The sequence below is a fragment of the Convolutriloba macropyga genome, chromosome 2 (genome assembly GCF_964194025.1).
Source record: "Convolutriloba macropyga chromosome 2, txConMacr16.3, whole genome shotgun sequence".
Classification (NCBI taxonomy): domain Eukaryota; kingdom Metazoa; phylum Xenacoelomorpha; order Acoela; family Convolutidae; genus Convolutriloba; species Convolutriloba macropyga.
In genome coordinates this window covers 36,757,712-36,783,643 of record NC_134469.1, presented here as the reverse complement: position 1 = coordinate 36,783,643, position 25,932 = coordinate 36,757,712, and the positions used below count along the sequence as shown (strand labels likewise).

The window sequence follows — 25,932 nt, the reverse complement described above, 5'->3', positions numbered from 1 at the left end:
GGCATGATAGCCTGAGAGAACTGTCGGGCTGTGTTCGGGGCGTATAATTGTGCCAAAGTCTGTTGGTGGTAATGGAGGTGCATATTATTGAGGCTGTTGCTGTTCTTGAATGATGTTAGTTTTAGGAGATGCATTATGAATTAAAAGATTCCGATTACCTGTCTCGTCCGGACTTTTGACACTGAAATTGATGCTAGGCTCAATTTGAAAATGTGCATTGAGATCCAAAAGGTGCGAGTTCAGAGATTGAGATGAAGAAGCATGAAAAGCAGCGGCTTGGTTTGACTGAGCGACGGAATCAGAAAGGTTCATTTGCAACATCTGCAAGGTTCCCGGCCGGTGATGACTTAACGAAATCCTGAACCAGTTTTTTGCTCTTTACCGTGTTTCTTTCAGTAAACAATTAGCTCAGTATACCTGTGTCCGAACCGTTTGCTGATGACTTTGTCATCAATTCAATTTCTTCACGGGCTGCAGCAGCTACCTGCTAGTGATGTTCCTCCTCAAATTGCTGAATTTCCAATTCTCTAAATTGCATTAGTTTTTCAATTTCAAAGCAATGCCTCCCATTGAGCAGCTCTGCCTTGTATTGCTTTTGAAGTTCTTCCCCTTTAAGTTTTCATTTTTCTAATTCATGTTGAGGCTGGCTTGATCTTTATCAGGAGGTTGAATGCGATTTCGTTTTTGAAGGGTGAGATGTCTACTGCTCAGCTGTCGTTTTGTCTTTGACCAAATCGTTATACCCTCGAGCAGCAGCAATTATTTCGTCATATTTCTTGGTTAAAATTTCTAACCATTGCTCCAGGTTTATACAGGTGGCGTCTGGATTTTCAGTCTTGGAGCAAATCAAGGAGCAGCAAGTTCAAGGAGCTCCTTATTCTTTTCAATTAGACTAGTGATTGCATCTTTGGTTTTTACAATCAGAAGGTCGGACTTAACTTTCCTGTGCTGCTCATCAATAGAATTGTTGATATCACTATAGACGTTACTAAGCTCAGCCTCTAATTATGCCCTTGCAGTATAAACTTCATGAACTTTTCCTGTATTGTTGCCATGATCTTATCACAACAAGAAACTATATTTAATTTGGTGCTACTCAAAAATACACTCACATGCACACAACACGAATGGGTTATACTGAACCCTAGTTTGCCCAGCAGACTATTAAAGAGAAAGGGTGTTCGTCGAGTACAGAAGTACCCAACGAAACAAGAGGAAAAGCGTTAAGCGCACGAAAATGCAACGCGCACCAAACAAGGTAGCGGGGCGGGCAGCAGAAACGCCAAATGAATGACGCACGGCGCGGCTGCGAGGCGAGACGGACGGGATGTAAAAGCCGGGCGATTGACGCACGACGGGGCGGCAGACGATACGGACGGCAAGGAAAAGTGGGGCGGCGGGCGCACTTTGCGGCGTCAAAGGCGGACGGACTGAACGGTAATGTTGAGCGAGTTGCGTGGAATGTTATGGGGAGCCGGGAGAGAACGGGCGGAAAGAACCAAGCATTGATCGTGGAGGCGAGGAAGTACTAGGCTAGCAGGTCAGCAACAAAACTCAATCAGACAAACTAGCCGTAACTCCAGAACAAACTTAAGTCACTTTTTAGGAAGGAGGAGAAAAGCTACTGCAATACCACCTATCACAAAAGATTATGGACAGAATATAACAATAATAAACTAAATTATGGCAGTGCAGTAGAAAAAGAATGGAAAGAGAAAGAAATTTACTAGCCGTAACTCCAGAATAAACTTAAGTCACACCCTAGAAGGCAACAAGCCCAAACCACTTAATAATCATACAAATACCTGCAAACACACAGCAGCAAAAATTAATATAATGCAACAAGGGAGGCAGTAAAGTTGAAAAGTTCAAAAGACATTGCAGCCGTAACTCGTGAATCAACTAAGTCACACAGTAGAACGCTACGGAACCAAAAATAACAAACCAGCAAACTAGCATCAACAGCATACGGCAACATTAACAAAAACATACTTCATCACATATGACAATATACTACATCGTACAATTGATATAGGGGGAAAAGAATGAAAAACAGCAAAAACAGAAACAAGAAAGGAAGGAAACGGAAAAAATGAAACTGATAACCCACGGAAACGGACGGTAGAAGATAGTTCAAAAACGGGGGAGAGCGAAACGTTTAGTAAAGCGCTACTAGAGAGAGCCAACCATAAACTAACCCGTAACTTGTGAGTGAACTGAGTCAAAGCGCCACTGAGCTGGTAGACTCCAACAGCAACGCAAGACAAAGAAACATTCCGGTTCTCAAAAGTTTCAGTGAGTTTTGCCTCCGCGTTTTTTAGCCGAGATTGTGTATTTAGGGACCGGAGCTTGTTCTCATGCGCTAACCTTATAGTGAGTGTTTTGAGCTCAAGCGCAGGCTTCCGGAGCAACTATGTACTACTTAAGTAAACGGGGTTCTTTGTATTGACGTTTAGACACAATGTCTTTTATTATGTGGATGCTAACTAGGGTACTACGCTTGAGCTGATTGTAAATATCAGGAGTTCCCTCTCTGGGGAAATAAAATATAGCTTCTACACGCTCCTGATACTTTTCAATCACAGAAATACGGTGCAGTGGTAATAAAGGCTGAATATTGTTGCTGCGATGACGCGACAATGAATTGTTCACCACATCATGCCATCTATCTAGCCTCTTTTTAACACAGAAGAAATGAATTAACTGGAACTGTGGGGTTTTTTGGACTTTGACAGCAATAGGACTAATATTCAGACCCAGTAATGCATAAATCCCTTTTCTTTAAAATCGTCTTGTAACGCTTGGCAAAGTTTTTATGGCATGCAGCGGTGACCTGGCAGCTACTATAAAAACCATATAATGTTTCGTACGACATAATTTATCTGCGCTTTGCCAAAAATCCGATCCTTAATAAAATTCTGTCCGATAATCGAAACGAAAAAAAACAAGGGTCAGCGTTTATATGGAAATAAAATCAAGATTATCAAACTTTTTGAAAATTTTGGAAAACTTGACCATCTTGACTTTTTTGGATATTTTGCTTCGCGTGCTTTAAGACGTGTATAGACTTCTCAAACCGTATTCAAAACGATATTACGCAATCAGAAGTTTCTCATATTTTGTTTTTTAATTTAAAAAAACTAAAAAATATAGCCTATCGGTGACCGTGCAATTTGGAAAATATCGGATTAGAGGAAATTAAACCAAAAAAGACTTAAGGGGTTAGTAGATTTGCCGTCTTAATTCATATCAATTTACTGCAAAATATTAAGTTCAGTTTTTGATTAGTCTTACGGTTTTTTATTTGCCTGTGATTTCCAGTCGACTGCGATTTTGATTGGAACTTCTTTTCGTAATCAAAGCAGTTTTGAGTATAGGACAGTGTCCAAAACAGACCATTTTAGCAGTGTTGTGTATCCAAGGTGTCCAGTACATTTCTTGGAAAATCAAATGTCGGTTGAGGATAGTCCCTGGTCGGTAATTGGGCCGGATTAACAAGTACCTCTCTTTTGTTGCTTATATGTTCGTCGCATTATTTGTCAAACACACAATATAGCAAAAAACACACGAGAAGAGGTTGCTTAGGATTCATTAACGTCACGGATCTCTCCCCCTTATTTGCCTGCTTGATTGAGTTAAACGCACTTCCATTATTAACGCAGGTTGGTATATTAAGGTGATCACAATAGGATTAAAATTATCTCCACAGAAAGGTACATAATGTTACATGGAAATAGCATCCGAACAAAACTATTTCATTTTAAGGTTTTGAGGCACGAAAATTAAATCTGACAAAATCAGACAATCAGAAATTCAACTCATTTGACTTGCGATGTAAAAAGCCAACGTTAACTCGCGAACATCGGGGCAACAAAGCGTCGATCAAAAGCAACATAAAACCACAAACTTAGTCGTCAAACAGTTTTTTTTTGTATGAGCCAATTTTCGGCTCAGATCGGTCACCCACACATTTTCAGCATAAAAATTTTAAGCCTAAAGTGCGCAATCGATTTAGTTTAATAGTCGGCTCAACAAAAATTTGGTTAAACAAACTTTTTCTGAGCTTTCTGTGTTTACAAGAACGCATTTAAACTTTTCTCGTGTGGTTAAGAAACTAAAGTAATGAAATTTTCTCGCTTCTATTTTAATTACTCGGTATCAAGTTTTTGTTCCTTTTAAAGTCCTAAAACTGAGTATAATTATTCAAAGGGCTAATTCGGTTTCTATGGTGCTATTAAAGAAACTATCAAATGCTTTACGTTGATAACAAAGTTTTTCGGGAATTTTACTTGATAACTACTTCTTGGTCAAATTAGCTTTTTTCACAATTGGAGCAAAATTTTGTAATGGCAATTATCAATAGCGAGGCGAATTTTTGCCTCGTTGACGAGTTTTATAATTCAAAAACTCTAGAAAGTTAAAGGGCGCTAATTTTTAAATTTTCTGGTTGTTTGTGTTATGTTAGTGACAGCCAAGAATGATTTCAATTTGCTATAATTTTGGAACGTCAGATAAATGTGCAAGTAAAAAACATATCTGATAATAAAAGCAGACTGTTGTTTTTTAAACTTCAAAACTGATTGTGAAATTTTGCGATCTTCCTGTATTAGTTACTATTTGATGCTCTTTCGACTTAGTCAAAATAGTATTAAGTCCAATTGCTTCTCAAGGAGAAACAGGTTAATCCAATTACTAATTTCTAGTTGAGATTTACGTCGTTCTGACTTATGGTTTCCAAAAAATTGTTTTAAAAAAATACTGGTTTTTCAGATTTGCCAATTTCAACTTTTTTCCGGCCGCCTTTGCGCACTCCTCCTATAAAAAAGAGGATGCTTTCTCTGTAAAGTGATTCAGAATAAAGTCTTCTTTGCTGTTGTATAGTTTAATTAATGCTTTTTTCAGTTGATAATACAATTTCTGATAGGTTTTTGAGTTTTTGGTTGTACCCTGGTTTTTTTGCGCAAATATTTTGCTGTCTTGTCCCATCATGACAATAATGACTCATAAGTGAAAAAGCACGTTTCGCTATAATGGCGCCCAGATGAGGCTTAATTGATACTATTTAATACTCTGAGTGATAAATTATGATTTTATAGGCTTCGACACGTTTTCTTGCATGATTGAATTGACTATTTGATTTTCGACTGTATTTGTTCTATTTATAGTCATATGACAGTTTAGATATTGACAGGTCTGATTAGCTTCGTATGAATGTATAAATGAAACCAAAAAGTGACTTATGTTGATAACTGATACTTTTAATGGCTTTAGTTTTGCCGTTTTTGTTTTTTGTATAGTTGTTAATTATTATCAACAAGAACAAGTTTCTTATGATTTGTGGTGGAATGAGTGTCAAATAGTTTACTTTGATTTTTTCATAAGTTTCTTTTAAAAACTAGGTAGACAATGAGTTTTGTTCATACTTAATCTCTGTTTTTGCAAACGCACAATGTCGAGCCTCCTTGTAGTTGTAAGGCATGGATCGCAGATAGATATGACTTTCGCATGCGTACCAAACGAGATGGCAAATCCGTGGTAAAAATTTACTGTGTCGTGGTAGAAATATTTTAAACAATTATAGCGTGCTCATTTCATTTTTCACTTAACACACCTTTAATGTTTTCAAAGCTAACTTAAAATTATTTTCTGCTGTATTCTTTTTTATAACTCGTTTTTAAAACAAAAAATATCTCACTCAACACTGAATTTTTTGACATACTCTTAAACTTCGCGGATTTCCAACTGTGCAGAGATAAACCACAAAAAAGTGCACAGTTACAGTTTAGCCATAATTACCTGCTGATATGACTCTCGTTATATTGTTTATCGATGCACCAATGCAATGCAATATTCATGCTTCAGAGTAGCAGCCAACAACGCCTTGAGTTTGTACAGTCTTAAAATTTTAAATAGAAACTGTTGGGGCTCAGCAAACAAAAATGATAAACTGTTCTTGTTTTTGACGGAAGAATACATTGGCATTGGCTGTTTAAATGAAGTCAAGAAATGGCAAAAACGTTTCGTACGTGAAACATATTTTGCTGTAAGAGAAACAAAAGCAAGCAGTTTCCATGGGTCTCTTTTCATAACCAAAAAGGCAAAAGGATTATAAAGGTCAGACAAATTATCTCAAGGAAAAACAGCAACTGACAGGCATTAGTGTACACCTGGAAACACCAATCATTGGAAACCTATGGATCGTAAACGTTTACGATCCACACAACCAAGACCTAAATTTAAAAGACAGAATTGACAGCAACTTCCAGAACTTGTTCATCTCACAAGACTGCATTAAGAGCTCAACTGTACCTATAACAGGGAAAACGAGAAAAAGTGCTGAACCTAACAAGTGACGGAATCTTAAAACTACTTAAAAGAGGACATCTAACCTATCAATTAAATCATCATGAGAGCCAGAGCGTGATTGGTTCGCATTTCTGCAGCCCTTCAGTTTTTAAAAACTTTGAAAGTTTTCAATTAACACAAGATTTTGTAGTGGCCATTCAGCAAAAATTACAACTTGATGATGACACTTCGAAAAGAGTTCGATTTGAAAGCGAAAGTTAAATTCGATAGGTCCAAGAAGCATTCAACAGTCAATTAAACAATACCTGCTTGCAACCACCAAAATATGCAAACAAAGAGAATATGAACGAAATAAGCCATAACCACATCGAACTACTTCACAACTCAATTGAACAACCCTATGTAAATAAAACAGCTCATCAATTTTGTCCAGAGATAATCAACTTGATAAAACAAAAAAGATAAATCGTCAACTAAAAGGTGCAAAAAATGACACTTTTTTTTGAGAAGGAAAGTCAACTTCCTACAAAAATAAATTAGGAGGGTAAAGAAACGTTCAAATGGAATACAAAATTGAACTAATTGATATTTGAAGACAAAAAATTGACTTTTAAAGAGAGAGTTGCTGTAAATTACCATACAAAACGTAAAATGTTCAAAAGCTAACTGAGTGAGACACTGAAATATTACCAATACGAAAACGAAGAGCTGAAGGAGTATTTTCTGGAGACAGAAGAAAACAAAAAAAACTTCTATTAGAAACCGATCTAAAAAACAACTGAAGAAAGTTTTGTAAACAGTCAAGAGTTCAATTTAAATCGCGAAGCATACTAAGAAATTGAGTCACGGACCAATTAAAATAAGCTTTCAATGCTGAGGGCACTACTGAGAACATTACATCTTTCACATACATAATTATTTCAACCTCAAAGAGCAATTTTTAGGTTCCATGTCTTTCGGAAGAATCACAAGTACCAATGCTTCGAAAACCTCAAAACAAAATATCAAGAAAGCACAAAACTACAGACCAATCTGCCTTACAAAGTCCCTTGCAACATTCTGTGAAACTGTTGCTAAAAATACCAACCAAGGCCTGTGTTAAGCAACAAAATTTTCTGGAGAACAAAGAAGTACATACAAAGCAAACAGATGCACAATTGATGATATCATTGTTTTGACTCTTTATGTAAATGAAGAATAACAGTGGTCAGAAAGGGTGGGACTTGTTTTTCTCGATATAGAAAGGGCTTTTGATGTGGTCTAGAGAATAGAGTTGGTTGACAAATTAAACAAAATTGAAATACGGAAAATGATTATCAAATGATAAAAATTCGTATCTCTCACAAAGAAGCGTAACGTGAAATTCAAGAACAAAGAGGCAAGAAATTCTCGCCCAAAGGTGTTGTCCCCGGAGTAGCGTTCTTGCGCCCATAGTGTTCTCAATTTATGTTTCAAAAATTCCAAACAATCTAGCTGAAATTTCTGAATTCGCAGATGGCTTTCCCTTTTAATACAGATTGCGGTCCAGTCAGTTAATACAGAGCAAACTCCATACATTACCTGATAAATACATATAATGGTGTGATAGTTTCAAAATCAACATATATACAAATACATGTTATTCAGAATTTTTTTGAGGAAACAAACCAGCGTAAACCTGTGTATCAGCGGTAAAATACCTGAAGAAGCCAAAATTGTCAAGTTGTTAGGAACCACAATGAGGCCACACCTCAAGTGCAATGAACATTGTAAAGACAAAATAGCAAGAGCAAATAAGCAAATTTTATAGCTGTGGCCCTTGAACAACCTGCGTGTTGAACAGGAAAGTTTAATTCTGCTGTACAAGCCCTAGAAAGGGCTATTATTTCTATATGCAAACGCTTGGTGGCCTGAACGATAGAAAATGGTAAGCTCTAAAATTCTAAAAACACAAAACAAAGCACAGAGATTTAGTTCATGAAAACCTCTATGGGATAACATATAAAAGTGTGCGAAAAATCTAACTCGCCAAGAATAAGAAAACTGCAGATCTGATTGAAAAAGATTACTACATCAAGCGCTAATAAAGAACAAAATTGAATCAAAAGTACATGTTATAGAGAAAAAAATGCAAAGTCCAAAGTACAATTGCAAAAAAATTTCTGATTGAGTAGGCGAGCCGACAATCAAGTTTTCTATTTTCTTGTTTTTACTGATGTGAATATCAGTGATCAATGACCAAGATCCAAAAGATCCTTTGGATAATAGTCCGGATCAATTCTAGGATCATGAATTCTATGATCTTTTCAACTCAGATGTTTTGCGCCAATTCCTGGGCCTGAATATACGCTTTGGACGTTTCCAAGCTCTGTAAGCCTCCACCAGACCATCCGGTATCAAAACATCAAGCGGAGGAGTTTTCTTGTGGACACTCTTCTGGGGGATTCTTGGCCTCATCACCGAAGCTCTCAAAAGGAATCACCCGAATTATGCCGTTCTTTCACCCGAATTATGCCGAAATTTCTCCTCTGGAGGAGGACTCTCGGGAGTGTCACGTACAGACATTTTGGTATTCTCCTCACGCATGAAAACTCAGATAACCAAAATTCGAGATAGGCCGAAACCAGCAAACTTTTGAGTCATTGGTTTTAGAGTTTCTCAGTTACGTATAAGAAATTCAATTCAAGACTTGAGACAAACTTATTAGCCACAAACAATGAACGAACACTCTATCGAAATGGCAATTCTACAGCCGAAACGTGTGCATATTGGCATAATACATCAGCATACGAAATGTAAATTAAAGCGGGAGTTCCCCGTGCACCATTGTTGTCTCGAGAAAACAGACATTGCAGATTCATGCTCAATTACACCCCTCTTCTTCTAATTTTAACTTTTTTTCTTTTTTCATTAATTTATTTTTTCTTTCGCCGCCCTCCCGGACACAAGTTAGTTCTTTTACTTACCCTCACGCCTAACAATGACCACTAAAAACTGCAACCGCGGCTAGCCAGAGATACACAAAGTGAAGAAGTCACAATCATGAGAAGCCATTAAAAAGCTTCTTCCGTTTTTAAGATGGCTCAGTATCCCACTAGCACTGCAAATTTTAGAGCTTATGACCCAAATTAAAATTCAATCTTTCACACCCTTGAGACTGCTTTTGTAACATATTTGACTGTTAATGGTTGTACATGTATTGTTTGCTCTCAGATTTCTACTTGCTCCTATTATTCGAAATGAAATCGTTTGCTAAAATATCAGGAAAGATACTTTCAATCTAGTCCAATTTTTAGCCTAAATGGATCATATACTTCAGCACCCATCGATAAAGGTTGGTCGCTACAATAATCAGGAATAACTAAAGCAGCTAACGTGCCTCCTAGGAAGAAAAACGAGAATGCACATTTAGTACAGATTTTCATAAGTAAGTCCAAGAGTGCTACTCAAAAAAAGGTTTTGGACTTTCAATTCTGAAAAAGCCTGCATGAAAACACAAAGCCAACAAAAATGAAAAAACCAACAAACGATTTTTTGTTTTTTTATTCTTCACATTCGTACAAAAAATAGCCGCAAAACCATCAAAACATTTCTGTTTTTACAGCATTATTCAAAGGGTTTATCTGATCAACTGCAAAGTTGTTTTTACAAAATTTGTATTAAGGCTGTCTCTCTTTATGAATCAAGGAGGATTACTGGTGATCTGTTTTTTAGTCGTTGACTTCTGATTTTAGGTGAAATGTTCTAGTAACAAGGTGACGCACGTGAAAAGTATGGCTTAGGTCAGACCGAGGAACATAATTCGAGCGGCAAATCAATTTAGCGTGCTTTTTCTTCATTCATTCATAATTTTGAAAAGAGTGAAGAAGAATGTAGGTGTATCGCTGAGTGAGCAAAATTTTTTTATCACAATAGGCTGTTTTTAGTTTTGAATTTTTTTTGTTAGAAAGGTGATTGTAGACTGAAGGGATATTTTTCTGTTTCGATTCAGCTTTGAGTTTTATGGGATTAACGTATGTGTCTCAATTATCAAATCACGTTTCATTGTGTTTGGAGGCTTTTTTGAACATCCGACTGAAAAATTAGACTTTAGGGTGCATTTTCTAGCTATTTTTGCTGTCGGCCAACTGTTTGGCAATTTTGTTAAGCTATTCTATCTATAGCACCAGTTGAGTTTTTTTCAACTTAGTTTTTAAAGAAATAAATATAACATATCTTTTTATATTTCTTTCAATTTTTCCGTTGTCGATTAGCGTTTCACTGACTGGCGATGGGTAGTTCATTGATCGAGCTGAACAATGTTTTAAGGGTTCCCCGGGAAAAAAATTCGGAAAGTAGCATTTTTTTTCAGAGGAAATTAGTCACAACTTGTTTTATTTTTTCCTTCTCTCTCCCTTTCCTTGCTGTGCTTGTATTTGTACCCTTTCTGTTGTTTTAATGTGAGATCGCCTTCATTTATTGAATTATTGCTGTTTTTATGGCTAGTTGTTTTGCTATTAGGTGTTGCGAAGTTGCAATTTAGTATCATTTGTTATTTTCTCAATTTATTTTACCTCTGTTTTTTTTATCAAAATGATTAGTAAAGTAGTTAGTAAATGTTATTCATTGAGAAGTTGACTGGAGTCCAAGTTATTGTCTACTTCAAGTTGGTTCCGGACTAATCTGTATTTCGTAAACACTGCAACAATTTTTGAGTGGAAAAGCAAGCGGCTTTGTGGCGTGAATTTTTGTCACTAAAAAAAATCTCTAATTTTTCCGAACCGCTTTTTCCAGCTCAATTTTAATTTTTATAAAAAAACTTTAGGGCTAAAGATGCAAAAACTGATATTAAAAATCTAACCTTTGGCAAGTTAACTCTCTCTTCCCTAATAGGGTAGTAGAAGGAAATTGAAAACCAAACTTCATCTCAAAAATTTTTAAATTTTGATATTCACCGATTTCCAATTCTTCCAAAGACAAAAGCGTTGATAGTAAGAGTCATTTTTTAGCATTCCAGAAAGCGTGTAAATTTTTGGAGCAAAAAGATAACTGAGCAAATTTTGCAAAACATTGCGTTTAACGGATATTATATTGGTGACTGCGTGAATCAATTTGATGCTATCTGGAATTTTCCAGTCGATAAATTTGAAGTGAACTTTAACCGACTTAATAAAAGATCTTTTGAAGAAGTGCTTTCGAATAAAATATCTGACTCAAGATGGAAAAAAAGTAAGATATTTTTTTCAACCAATAAGTGGTGGTTCATTGGAAAAATTGCATATATCTGTTGGAGGCTTTTCTCTTCTGATCACACTTTTCTTTAGATTTTGAAGTGGTCGTCATTTTTTTTTCAAGAGAAAATATTCACCTGTAAAATACTGTGATTCAAACATGCCCGCCTATCTGACCCATCTTCCGGTAGACTGCTGCTTTAAATCTGTATAAAAAATTTTGCTGCTTTGTGAAATTAAGGAAAATTATGTTCAAAATATACAGGAAAAACCAAGATAAAAGCAAATTTTAAGTTTTTACATCTGCATTTTTGATCCATATTTAGCCCTCTGAATACGTTCTCTCGGAATTTATTTCATTTTATTTCTGATGACAACACAACTTTTATTCTAAGAAAAAGTTAGCTGCTGAGATCTTTCTTAGCTTACGGATGAAAAAATATTGAATGCAAATCAAAATTTTGGTTCTTTCCAAAACACAAAAAGCTTCAACAGGAAAATTTTCTGACCACTTAAAGAAAAATTTCTGATAGTTTTTCACCTGTTACTCGTTTACTTCGCGGTTCTAAAAAGAATAAATTCTACAAAATGTGTCAAAAAACCAATAAAAGAAGGTGTCAAAAAATCTACAGAATCATCAAAAATCTAAAAATATGTCCAACTAAAAATTTTTGCCATCAAAGCACAAAGTAAAATCAAAGACCAACATGGACTTCAGTTCCGTGACTGCAGAGTGTTTTGAAAAAAACCAGCAACCTTTTAGAGTTTAGAGTAGTCTCAAATTTGGAAAAGAGTTGAGGATTTTATAGTTTTTTTTAAAAAAGAAAAGATCCTAAAAGTAAAAATATGCTTCTTAATAATAATAAACGGCTGCTGTCCTTAATTTTAGCTTCAATTGCGGTAGAATTCCAATCTGAAGTCATTCTTCAATTTCAAAAAAAGAATTTTAATATGCTAATAAGTTGTTTCCATTTTTATGTATTATCCTGCAGCATTTTGTGTTAATCAAAAAAGGTTAGTACTGATATCCCGAATTTTATTTTTTGGGTGGCCGTAGATGTCTTCAAAAAATCATCAAATTTTTGTATCAAGAAAACTGTTATCAAAACTTCTCTGAATCAGATTTTTGGCTTTGTTGATACTGTAATTTACACAGCATTATTTATTAAAAAAAATGAAAAAATGCAACATTTTTTTGCTTAAAGATCTTTGCAAGCCGAAATTACTAGATAAAACTAAATAACCCGTTTAAGCAATTATGAATTGTCAACTTATGTAGGCACTACTTGTCAAAAATTTCAGCTACATTTAGGCTTGAACATCTTTTGAAAACAGTTTTGCTGCAATTGAAAACACTAAATTATTTTGGGGCAAATCAATTGAAAAAAAAAATGGTTACTCTTGCAGACAGTTTTCCAAGGGATATGATATTGCGCCAAATATTCAAATTGATTAAGTAAGAATCCATATTTCTCATATTTTAAAAGAAGGCGCCCAAATTGGCCCAATTGGACCGTTAGATCTGTTTAAATGTCAAGATTGCTGATTGCGCTCAAGAACTATTATTGTCCTTTTATTTTTGTTGACGTATACAAATCCATTTACAACGGAAATTCTGTTATCTTGATTTAACCAAACGACCTACTGATAAAAAGTTGTCGTTCATCGTAATCCTTAGCTGACATTTTTTATTAAAAGGCTAAAAGGCACAATTATGTGCGCTTGCACGTAATGCTCCGACCCCAAAAAAACCCAATTTTGGTTTAATTCCGTACCAAAACAAGCAGAAATAAAACTAAAAAAGACACATACATGTGTATCAGTTATTACTTACCATCATTGTATTGTGGTTTCTTATCAATTCGCTAGAATGGAAAAAAATGGGATGAGATGACCAAAACGTTTGATTTAAAAATAAAAAAGCAACTCAAACGTAATTTCTCATTGAATTTTATAAAATGAACTATTTTATAAAGGAAACACCTCAATTTATAAGAAAAGCAGAGCCGTACAAAATACTGGAAAACGTCGATCTTTGAAAGCTTGGCGTGTTATCAGACAGCGTATCAGTAACTAAGAAAAACGACAAGTTAAAAAGCATGGCATGACAAGTCCTGTGTGAGGCTTTCTGGGAATAGCAAGTGTGCTTGCTTTGCTAAATACTTTGGTCTAGAAAAAATTGCTTGTGCGAGGCTAGACGGGTTTACTCAAAATAAAATCTTACTTCTCTAGTTTTTGTTAACTATGTTGAATCAAAGAGTAAAGTGAAAAACTAAATCACTGGTTGTAAAAGGAAGAGAATATATCGTGGTGAACAATATGTAAGAACATAAACAAGAAGGCTCGGTAATGTGCGTTGGCACATAAAGTTCCGACCCCACTCATCCACTTTTATGGCATAAATGTCAACCAAATGAGGAACAGATAGAAAACCCCCCAAAATTCAAGTATTTTTCAAAAAAATGTGTATGAACAAAAAGATCGCCTCCAACTCGAATAACTCAGGGGAGTATAAAGGGAGTAAAAAATGCCTCATTATATTGATGAGATCAGCCATTATTAAGAAAGCAAGTCAAGACGAACAACAACATCAAACAACAATAGCAACATAATTTACATCCAAAACTTTATTTCCACTTTAAAAAAGTAATGAACACCATTAAATAGCAATTAAAAATATGTTCATGTTCATGAACACATACAACTCTGTAGGAGGGCATTAAGACCTGTCTTTATTCAATTTTTTTTACGGTTACAATAAGATCAATAAATAGAGACAAAAAACAAAAACTCAATTGAAACTTGCGAGAAAGTTGTGTCGAAGCCGTAAAGCCATATTTCTCCCCTCAAAATTTTTTTCAATTGAGACCTCCTCAAACGCCAATGATGTGGCTTGCGACCTCTTATTAATGAGAATAGGTAACATGTAGATAAAAAGAAAAAAGGGCAAATTTGAATACTTTTGTTTTTTTTTTTCGAAAACAATTATTTTCAAAGTCATGAAAGCCATTAGCTACAAAAATGAATTAATTAAATAGGATCGTTTAATTGTCCAACGGAAGCGCTTCAAAACACTAATTAATCAGAGTTTGTCTCACATCTATAAAAAGAACGTCAAATATAGACTAAGATCAATAATTAGTTTCCTTTTTTTGCGAAATACACGTGTCAAAGCCAGTAATTTCATAACGAATTCTTTAAAAACAATAGACTTTGTACACTTTCACTTTCACTCGACAGAACCATATCATATGTGACGTTTATTTAACAAGACTACGTATCAAATAGACAAAAAAGAACGAAAATGCGGATTTAAAAAGTGTTTTTTTTAATTTTTTGAAAACAAATATTTTCAAGTCATGAAAGCCATCAGCTATCTACTCAAATCAGATTATAGGTTCATTTTTTACTTCAAAAGAGTGAAGAGTATCATTATGCAGGACATTTCATTCGACTTAAAAGACAAAGTAAAAATGGCAATTAAAGACAAAAAATTTCAATTAATTTCTTCGAGAAAGGGGTGTCAAAGCCGTTAAAACCATAATCTACCCCTCCAAGGGGTCGAAACAGAAAGTCAGTTAGCAGAGGCGGGAAAGATATATTAAAGGTTAAAAAAATGAATCGTCAAAAAATTCATGGTGAACAAATATAGGTCACATTTTGTGTACAGATAACGATGGGAACTGTATTTCAGTGCCGTATCTTATTTCCTCAATTGTAAATAATTTCAGAGGACAACAAAATTAATGAGTCTAATCGCCTTTTGAAGGATTTTGGTCGTTTAGGAAAGCGAACTCCCGTCGCACGACCACTGCTAGGTTTTTTCGTGGATACAGCACCATCGACATCGCGTTTGCGGTGCGTCAGTTTTTCCCTCCGTCTGTCCCTTTCTTTATTTCTTCTCTGCGTTGAGAGACTTTTGTTTCCGTAAACTTCCCCTGTTATAAAAACACCCTTTTCGCTGAGCGTAGTCTGCTAGATATTTTTTTCTTCAGAACTGAAAATAAGTTTTTCATATTTTGCGTCTGAACTTTGTCCTTGCAAGGTTCTCCAAATAACGGCGTAGTTGGAAAATTTTCAAAACAGAGGAAACGAGTAGGTATTAAAGCTGAAAGTAGATTCTCCCGGTTCTTTTAGCCGATGTGATACATTAGTACGTTTAGTTTCTTTTAGCCGATGTGATACATTAGTACATTTATTACATTAGTACATAAGTTTAATCTTATTTTTTTCCATGATTTGAAGATCATTTAGCGTTTGTTCATTCTTTCTAATTTATTTAACTTAACGATTGTCTGTACACGCGGACAAATTCCTGATCTTTGCCGCAGTTTCTTGTATGATCAAATTGCTGGTCACATTCTACCTTTATCTTTATTTCAATTCTCATTCTCAATAACTTGAATTCAGTGTTCAGTTGAATCTCTTTTAAGCAAACTTTCGCTAAGCAAATCAGCCAAATTCATGCTATACTTAAAATCTAGTCTTCCGCTAAGCGGATCACTAAGACTAAATTGACTCTTGTATTCGCGGCACGAATACCGCATTAAAGTTGCCTCAAAACAACGTAATTTCAATAAACAAAAATATAAGATCTATCCGCAAAATCATGCGAGTTTCAGTACAAAACAGAATTAGAATTCGCCGAGCGAAAACACAATTAAGTATAGATTGAATATCTATACGACAGCGGTTTTTCCATGCTTACAATTTCACGCAAATTCGAATGAGATGGGGCGTTCGCTAGGCGGGATTGCTCTGCCAATCCTTGAGGCTGGGATGAATCGCGGTTCACCATCAGTAGCTGTGTTTCTTTATCTCGCTCTCTCTCTCTCTCTCTCTCTCTCTCTCTCTCTCTTTCTCTCTTGCATGTTTTGTGGGTAGCCCCGACGTAGATTTTTCAATACCTATGTCAATGCGATCCACTTTCTTCAAATATTTGTCTGTCATGAAGTCGTCCACGAGTCACGATCTGTGTCTTCATCTTCATCAGAAAAAAACCTTTTCAACGACTGACAGTCTTGGAGCAGAAGGACCGGCCCATTAAAGGTTTGAAACAATCAGAGACAACTATTAGTACTGCATCATCCATGTACCAAACATTACATGTTATTAGAGATTTTATCTGGTTTAGCGTTTTAATAGTTTTGGGAGGAATTTTTTACTTTCTTTGCATGCCTTGTTCAATCACATGGGTTTTTATACATTGAATCACTATGCAAGGATAAAAATTATTTATGGAGCGCACGCGCCACGAACCCACGAATAAAAATTGTTTTAGTTTTCCCAATGCAAAAAATCAAAAAATCCGAAGACCGTCTAAGATGAAAGCAATATACTTAACATCTTAATTATCCTATTTGGAGTTATACTTCTTGCTATAATATGAATCCATTTTGAATTTCATCGGAGGAAATGATGTTGACAGTGCGATTGACAGTCATGTTGGTATTTCAAGATTTAGGTTTTCGACACTTTCGAGCACAATAGTTTTTGATGCCAAAATTGCGGCCAGTTTTTTCATTCGGTAGATGAAGTGATGTTGATATTAATTAATTTTAAAAATTTTGATAATGATACGACCCAAAACAATCAAAATTTTTTGAAACTACAAGGCGATAAAATCAAAAATATCCAGAGCTAACAGCTGGAAAATTTGAGAGGTTTATTTATTATTACTGGAAAGTTAATGTGACCTGTCTTAATGAAACTAAGCTTGAAGACAAAAAATAATTAAATTGAGCAAAATACAAAAAACTCCTTTTATGAGTTTTTTGTGGAATCCGAGAAATCCGATTAGATGGCTCATCGAATAGTGAAAAAAGATTTCGATAGTCAAAAAGGTACAGGACCCTACATACGCAAAAATATCAAAAGAAATAGAAATGAAAACTGAAAATTGAGAATTAACTTTTCTCCGAGAACTATTGATGTTGAGGATATCACAATCGATTAATTTTTTTTGCCAGCAAATAAAATTAACCTTCTTGTTTTCCAAAACGAACGCGCAGTGCTGCAATTACTTTGCAAAAATCAATAATACGCGAGACAACTAAAAAGAATTAAAGCAATAATTGCCAAAATTTACAGTTTTCAAAAATTAGTGAAATCAAAGTATAGAAAAGTAGTAATCATATAAAAAAAAACTCATTTGCACTTCTTAGAAGATGATATTATATAACAGCCGACATCGTTTCCCATTTCAATTCAGCAGTCGAGCGCCGCAAATGACCATAGGGCAAGTGCATATCAAAAACCGAAAAAAAAAATTTAAAAAAAAACGAAAATGAATGTTGTCTGAGTCAACAACGTCGACTTCAACCTAACAGCAATTGAAAAACTAGCTTAATTGAAGGTTAAAAGCTCAATGAAATGAAAAACATGTAGTCCAGTTTTTAACAATTTACCAAAAAGATAACGAATTTTGGCAAATTATTAATTTAATTTTAGAAAAAACCCGCAAAATATCATTTCCTGGAAACTTTCCTAGAAAACTGATGTTCAGCGGTCCTCCATTTAGTTTAAAGGGATGTGTCAGTAGGTTGCATCTATTGTGTCTTGGCACCCCAGCTCAGCTGACATTTAACTTTTACGCCACACCCCCCCCCCCCAAGGCGCATGCGCTATTTTTTCAATTGATAACGTGCTTTAAAACAACTCATATTTTCCTACGTGGGCATGGAAGAATTGGGAAAAAATTTTCAACAGGTTTTAGGCCTTTGCTTCAAGCAAATTAGAAAAAGAATGCGCTGTAAAAGAATATCAGGTGCTGTTTTTTGACAAAAAGTTTTGAGCCGCAATTTTAGCCGAATAAATTGAATCAAATTTTTCAGCAAACGTCTCCTATCTTTAAAGGGAAAACCATTAGCACCGTTGTTTTAAATTTTAACATGAATGAGCACACATGATTTAAAGTTGATTCCTCGATAACTCTGGGAAAAAACATCAAATTAATATTCTGTACTTGAAAAGCTTTCTATTGATACAAACCACAACTCTGTACGATCAAAATCTCAATATGCGAAAACTGACTGATAAAAAAACTTTGTTGATTACATAATTCATCCCCAACTAAGATGGTGTATGAACAATAAGGTACACTCTTGCTACCAGGGAACGGAATAAACTAATTATTACTTCCAATAAACAGTAGATCTGGCAACCAAAACTAAGTAGAAAAAAATTAAACTCCGGATATCTGAAATTGGTTTTATGGATTTTTTCATCTCAATTTTTGACTTCCTTTTGCAGTATAGAATTTCTTCATTGGATTGCCTTGCAGATCAACTGGTGTTTTAAAAAAGTTGTGCAAAAGACGCTAAGAATAAAACTAGCGCAAAGAAGTTAAAGATTTCACACAAAATCTTATACTTTGAACAACCTGTGTATTAGGGGATTTACGAATCACCTTCACTTGAGTTTGACAAACAGTTTAGCAATCTTCCTCTGACTTTAAAGTTAAAACCAAGAACACTATCGTTAAAACATATAACCAGCAAGATTGGTGAGAAACCAAATTACGCAAAATGTTGAGCGAAAAAACGAGAAAAAACAACAACCAACAAACGAAATGCTAAACCTGGATATCTCCTCAAAAACAAAGATATTTTTTCTGACTAAATTTGCTAGAATGCATGGGCTTTTTGATGACACTACCCATGATTTTGTACATCAGATATACCGATCAGCCAAAGTTGACTGACAAAAAACAGCTGAGCATACAGTTCATCCCCCACTAAACGGGGTCGGAACAAAAGATTAAACAGTTTATAAGCAATAATAATAATAATAATAATAATAATAATAATAATAATAATAAACATAATAATAATAATAATAATAATAATAATAATAACAATAATAATAATAATAATAATAATAATAATAATAATAATAATAATAATAATAACAATAATAATAATAATAATAATAATAATAATAATAAAAATAATAATAATAATAATAATACTAATAATAATAATAAAAATAATAATAATAATAATAATAATAATAATAATACTAATAATAATAATAATAATAATAATAATAATAAAAAATAATAATAATAATAATAATAATAATAATAATAATAATAATAATAATCATAATAATAATAATAATAATAATAATAATAATAATAATAAATTTCACTAAACTTGGTTTCACCAAGCTTAGTAAGTCCCTAACGGGGCTTGAATTTGATTTCCCTCAAACACTGTCCTTCCATATGGGTATGATTTGTCATAAAATTTCTTCTTAGCTCAATCAAATAGATATTGTTTGACTTCTCCTTTGAATTTGGGAGGACTTGAATATGGGCTATGGTTGGGAAAATCAAGCGCCAGTGACATCGAATTGTTGAAGTTTGTAACTCGGTAGAAAAAGATAGATCGGCAACGCTGGCGATTACATTCGTTTGAGTATAAAAAAACTTTCTCGTTTGATCGTGTTTTCGGATGTTCATTCTCTATTCGCCAAAATTGCTCTGCCTCAAGTGGACGTTTTCTTGTTAAAATTCTGTTTAAAACTAAGAGATCCAAAAAACAAATTGATGTGTGATTGGAAGTATATTTACTGATCGAAGACAATCATTGTAATCTTTATCAGTAAAAAGACTGTTTGATTGTATCCATTTTAAAATGTTTCTCTGAAACCTTTCCATTTGCCTGACGATGGTTTTACTGGCACATCAAACATTTGAACCATAACACAAAATCGACAATATGTAAGTTTTGACTAGGTTGCATTTGACTGACAATTTTGTTTCACTTGGAATTATTCTCTTTAGATAAGCAAGCTTCTGATTTGCTTTTTGTAGAACAAAAATTAAGTGATAATCCCATAATAAATTTTCTGAAACATATATGCCCAACACATATAAGTTTTTGAAGTGGGTTTCCTGTGAGAGAGTTCCCTTGCTGGGAAGACGCAAATTTTGCTGGTTTTGATTTTTACTTAATGAAATTTGCATGTTTTTAAACTTATCGAAATTGAAGTTTAACCAATTCTCCTTGCTCCAAAGAATATCATTTTCAATATCTTTTTCCAGCTGAATTTTTTTGTCTACAGTGCTGACGATTTTTGAGTCATGTGCGTATAAATAGCACTAATTGACCATTATTCCGGTTAGGTCACTTATATAAACGGACAAAAGAAACACTGTAAAAATTGACCCTTGAGGCCCACTGCTGGTGATTGGTCGAAAGTTCGATTTACCGCAAGATATTACAACTCTGCTGTCGATCAGTTAAATATGACGCGAAAAACCTCAAGAAAGCGCTGTCAAATCCCATTCGACATTATTTTAAAAGTATAATATTATAATTGATGGTATCAAAGGCCTTTGCTATGTCTAGATACACTGTCATTGGCATTTTGTTTGCTTCAAGTAACTCATACAACCTGTTGCAGTCGAAAAGTAATTGAGTGATGGTTGAATGATTTTTCCTAAAACCATGTTGCTCTGGAGAGAAAATCAAGAGAGAAAATTTTAGACAATTTAATGGTAAGTTTCCGCACCGGTTTTTTTTATATAAAGAGGTTTGCGTAACATTTTTTAATGTTGTCAGTTCTTTGACAACTAAAGATTCCACCTTATCTATCATTCTGATAATTCTCAATCAAAAGCTTGGAAAAAGTATAAATATAAAACATCTATGACGGTTGTATGATATAGAAAAAAAAATAATATATGCATACCAAAAACTCGAGGGCTTTTTCGCTCTTCCTACATGACGCTCATCGTCACAACGAAACCTCAACTTCTACAAAAAATCATGAAAGAGCCTTTGATTGAAACTTGCTCAGAATAACGAATTGAAGGCATGCTCCTTCACTGAAACTTGTGGTCACCCTTTTAAGACTTTAATTTTGTTGTTTAATCAGCAACTCACCTTTAAATTAATTCCATGTTTCTTTCAGTTTCAAGTAGATCTAACTTCCTGTTCGTTTTTATTTCATTTTCTCGGTACCATTTTGTATTAAACTATAGAGGTTTCCCTAGTCTTAAATTTTCTTTTTTTTTAATTTTTTAAATTTGTTTTTCGTAAAAGCATTTTACGGTTTTAATATCCTTCTTGGTAAAGAAAAAAATATATTTTAGGCAAATAAAACCGCTATTGGTGTTATTTCTCGTGTTATGTATGTTACAAATTCATTTTTTGACACTGGCGTTTGTATTTGGCAAGTTTCATTATTTTTTCTGAAAAAGTTCGGTCGATTTTCCCTGCTTAATTTTTTCTTTTTAAAAAAGTTTTGTTTCTGAACAAATTAACCGGTCAACCAAGTGCAACACTTATTTTCCCGTATTCTTTTTAGTCATTTCCTGATATTCCGTCAAAGAGCAACAATTCTATTGTGCTAAAATATTGTATATTTTAGTTAAAAAGACTAACATATGTCATATATGTTACCCTATTTTCCTTTAAGTTACGGCAACAAAAAATGTAATGTTTTCTTAGATGAATTTATACTTGCGCATGGAGTTACTATCCACGTTAGATTTCTATCGAACAAACAAGTAAACAGTGATCTTTTTTAAAGCAACAGCTCGTCTATCCTCATTGAATCAAGATTTATTCTTTCTCTCCTAAAATAAAAACAAATGTTCTGAGGCAAGCAAACAAAGGCAACGCTGTGAAAACATTCTGGAAAAATCGTGGGATAATATTTAAGTTTGATGAGCAACTCTTAGATGGAATCAAAAAATGAACAATTCTGTGGAACCATCCGAGTTGGCAATTCTTGTTTATCCAGACCTGATACAAGATTGTCTTGCACCGCATTTAATTAACGGGCTTACTTTAGTGTGAGATTCAAGTATAAACACATAGAACACAAGATGTAGCGTCATTCATTCAAATGATGCGACAGAGAAAAAATAGGATATGAACACATTTGAATTGTAAAAGAAAAAGCCGACTAGGAAGAGCTACATAAGACATGAGAATAAATTGATCTAGAAGACAATTCAAAGCAAACAGAAAGAAAGTAGGCACTAAAGATTGAGATATAGAAATTAGTGGCAATAGACCAACTAGATTGTGTTCATCTGGATGTAACTGGAAAACAATTGTTTTGTGCAGCTGCTATTGTGTTTGTGGCTCCACGTGCGTCTAATTCCGGCCAAAACTCTTGCTTCACTATGTAAGGATTGGGTGGAGCTTGTGTCTGTGAGAGGTTGCTGTTGTTCATGGCAGCTGCGCCTGCTGCCGTCAAAAGGCTGTCATTTGTACCCGCCCCACCAAGGGGAGGGGGTACACCGGTAGCAGTTGTTGCAGCCGAGTGCCCGAATGGGTTTAAGTGGTGGTCCAGCATTGGATCGCTGTAAGAGTGCCCTCCGAAGGGTTGCACGGCGTGAAATTGGGATTGAAGGGTATTGGAAAAAAAGTTCCAGGATGGCTGGGCATAAGAGCGGAAAGGCGAGGCAGAGCATGATCCAAAAGCGTTAGTTGGAGCAATGAAAGGCGAGGTGGTTTTAGAGTCAACGTTAAAAGCGTTGGGTGCCCCAGCCGAGACTAAAGACGAGCGAAGAGGGTCATAGTTGGGGTAGTTAAAGGGAGGAACATTAGGCGTAGTTTGCAGTAGAGAACTTGGCTTCCACGAATCAATTGCAGATGTTTGTTGTGTCGTGTGGCGCTCTTTTTTCCGCCACTTAGCGCGTCGGTTTTTGAACCAAATCCGCACTTTAGTTTCTGACAGATTGATCCATGCAGATAGTCTTTCTCTGGTCGCCATGTCCGGGTAGCGATTCCTGGCGAACATGGACTCCAGTTCCCTTAGCTGGTGGGAAGTGAACTGGGTTCTCTGTCTGCGTTCTCGGTTGTTGGCCCCTCCCCCATTCGGGGATATTTCTGAGGGGTGAGGTTCCATGACTGTAGTGTTTGTATTCAGAATGTTAGCTTGCATTGGGTGATACATATCAGCTGATGATTTGGTGTTCGAGGCTGTTGATACCATTTTTCCGCTCGCTCTGATAACGTTCTTCGACTGCGAGTCTTGCTGGTGGTTGTGACCCTCTGTAAAGCAATTTTAAAATTAACTAATTTTTGATCAAAGCTAAAAAGAAGAGAGTTGCGAATGTGCATTAGCTTCTTTTTGCTTAATTTTAAACAATAGACGGGACAAATGTAACTCTTGTATTCGGATAAAGAGTGCGATTAAAAGTATATCATCAGTAGGTTTGTTGGTTTCAGCAGTTCAAAGTTCAACGTGGCATTATTTTACTAGTATTGTTTCACTAGTATTGGTAGCAGTAGTTTTGGGTTGGCTGTTGAGGTTGGCGTTTAAAGGATAAAGTGGGTCGGGCGGTGGACAGGGCCCAGGATCTGTATTATGGAAAATGGAGATTAAAATGGAGTTTAAACGGGCGCACTGATGATTAATATAGATTAGAGCTCAGCGGTGTAATTGGGTTTAAACTGTGGGCCATCTTATCAGCAATAAAGCCAGTTTCGAATTTATTAGTCTTAATAAAATCCCGCTGGTCTTAAAAAGATTAATAACTTCTCTGGTCAAAACTAGCAAGACTTGTGTGCGCCATTGAGCCACAAAACTTTATTAACCAGCTCTCAAAACTGATCTTTATTAATTTTGCCAACTAACTTATTCTCTCTCCATTTATTAACAATAAGCAAGCAGGGGTGCTCAAACATACCCACTCATACACAACTTTCTCTCTCTCTCTCTCACTCAAACTACCTCCCCACTCTCTGCTCCCTCGCTTGCCATTTAATAGCCAATTGTCTCCGGTGGGAAAGCCGGTCAACTTTATTGCATTAGCAGCCGCGGCTACTCTCTCACCACAATAACCCCCTAAGCCCCCCCCCCCCCCCCCACACTCTCGTCCTCTGCTCTGTGATCAAGCGACCATTATCAGACAGAATACTATAATTGCCTATAATTTGGAGAAAGCAATAAAGTAAAAATAATAAATATTTATTACCAATATTTGTTATCTAAAACGTCACTTAGTTCAAGTGGACTGATTCCAGTTTATTAATTAAAGTGTCAAAGTGAACAGGTTTGTAGGCGAGCCTTAACTTAATGATGGGAAAAGTAGGGACCCCCGGGGGGAATACCGCTGGCTAACGACACAGGCAACAGATGCAGCGATACCTAGAGATTATTATCATTTTGAAGCTTCTTTCAATTTTTGAATGAGAACACGGCGTTGTCGCTGAAAGATTGCTGAGCAGCGAATTAAATCTAATTTTGCAGAACGTTGACATTTTGGGTTCCGCAGCTCAGACTTCGAAATCATGTGAAATATGCAGCTCATGTGTTGCAATTATGATTAATAAAAACACGTGTGATCTGTAGAAGAACACTATCAAAATGTAACAAGATTGCCCTGAGCGTGTCAAGAACGCAAATGATTAACACAACCTAATAGCCTAATTAAGTTTGTCAAATTTTTGAACCCTAGCTTTTCCCTTCTCTAGCCAAACTTTATTTTGTTGCAAATTTGAAACATGCTTTTATTTGTCAATCTTAAGCACAGGTAACGAAATCAAGGGAGTGGGATTTAATGGTGATAATGCTTTGTTTACCTTTTGTTCGCTCAGTTGTAGATTGTTTACTGCTGTTGTTATTGTATCGCTGTTGTTGTTGATGATGATGGTTGCTATGGGGATGTGATGAGGCAGGGGAGGTGTTGTTGGTGGAGTGGGGTGGCTGCTTGGCGGAGGCAGGGGTGGTGGTTGTCGGAGCCACCCCAGACGAAGCGGAGGAGGAGGAGGAGGTGGAAGAGCCAGATGGTTGGAGAGTGGAGGTGGGGTGGTTGTGTATCTCTGACTGCTTCAAATTAGGACAGCACTTGTCAACTATCTTTGTCACCACACTGTCCATGTTTTCACACGAGATCCCTAGTCGCGATCCTCTCCCACCCCACAGCCCGTGTGCGTTTAAAAAGTACACAAAAACTCGTGTGTGGAGGATACCTTTGTTTAAACTTGCAGATCCGACTTGGCTAAGCGGAAGCAACTTTTCCTTTGGCCCGGGGACTAGGGAAGCTTTGGGGTGCCTTAAAGAGGGCTGTGAAAATTATGTGATTCAAATTTAGTGAATTATGCGTAGCGATTATTTACGATTTGGGCGATTTACTGTTGAGCTCTAATCCTGACAATTGAATTTGGGCTCTGCTGGGTTGAGCATTTTGAGAGAGGGCGCTAATCTGGCTTTCAACTTGGCAAGGTGAGGAGGGAAGCGAGGGCCGAGGAGGGCTTTGATTAAACTCCCCAATTGGCCTCATCTGGATCCCCAATAGCAACCAGATGGCAACAATTTGCACTTGCTGGCCCGGCATTTAACCTGGATAGCACAAGGCGAAATTGGGACACGTTACCTGGCCAATATGTAACCTGCTGTTCGCTTAAACAGGCCTACCTCTGTAATTAATTAAGCCAAACCTGGCTTTCCCCGCCATTGTAAACTTTCT

At 35.7% G+C, this 25,932-nt stretch overlaps 1 protein-coding gene across 1 annotated transcript; it reads right to left on the bottom strand.

Moving 5' to 3' along the window:
* Nucleotides 1-22,375: 22,375 nt before the first annotated feature.
* Nucleotides 22,376-25,683, bottom strand: LOC142335256 (uncharacterized). Its single transcript, XM_075383676.1, has 2 exons — nucleotides 25,046-25,683; nucleotides 22,376-23,512 (listed from the first exon to the last, which is right to left on the bottom strand). Exons 1-2 carry the CDS (start codon nucleotides 25,341-25,343, stop codon nucleotides 22,542-22,544), a joined length of 1,269 nt encoding a protein of 422 aa, XP_075239791.1. The 5' UTR covers nucleotides 25,344-25,683; the 3' UTR covers nucleotides 22,376-22,541.
* Between the last annotated feature and the right edge of the window lie 249 nt (nucleotides 25,684-25,932).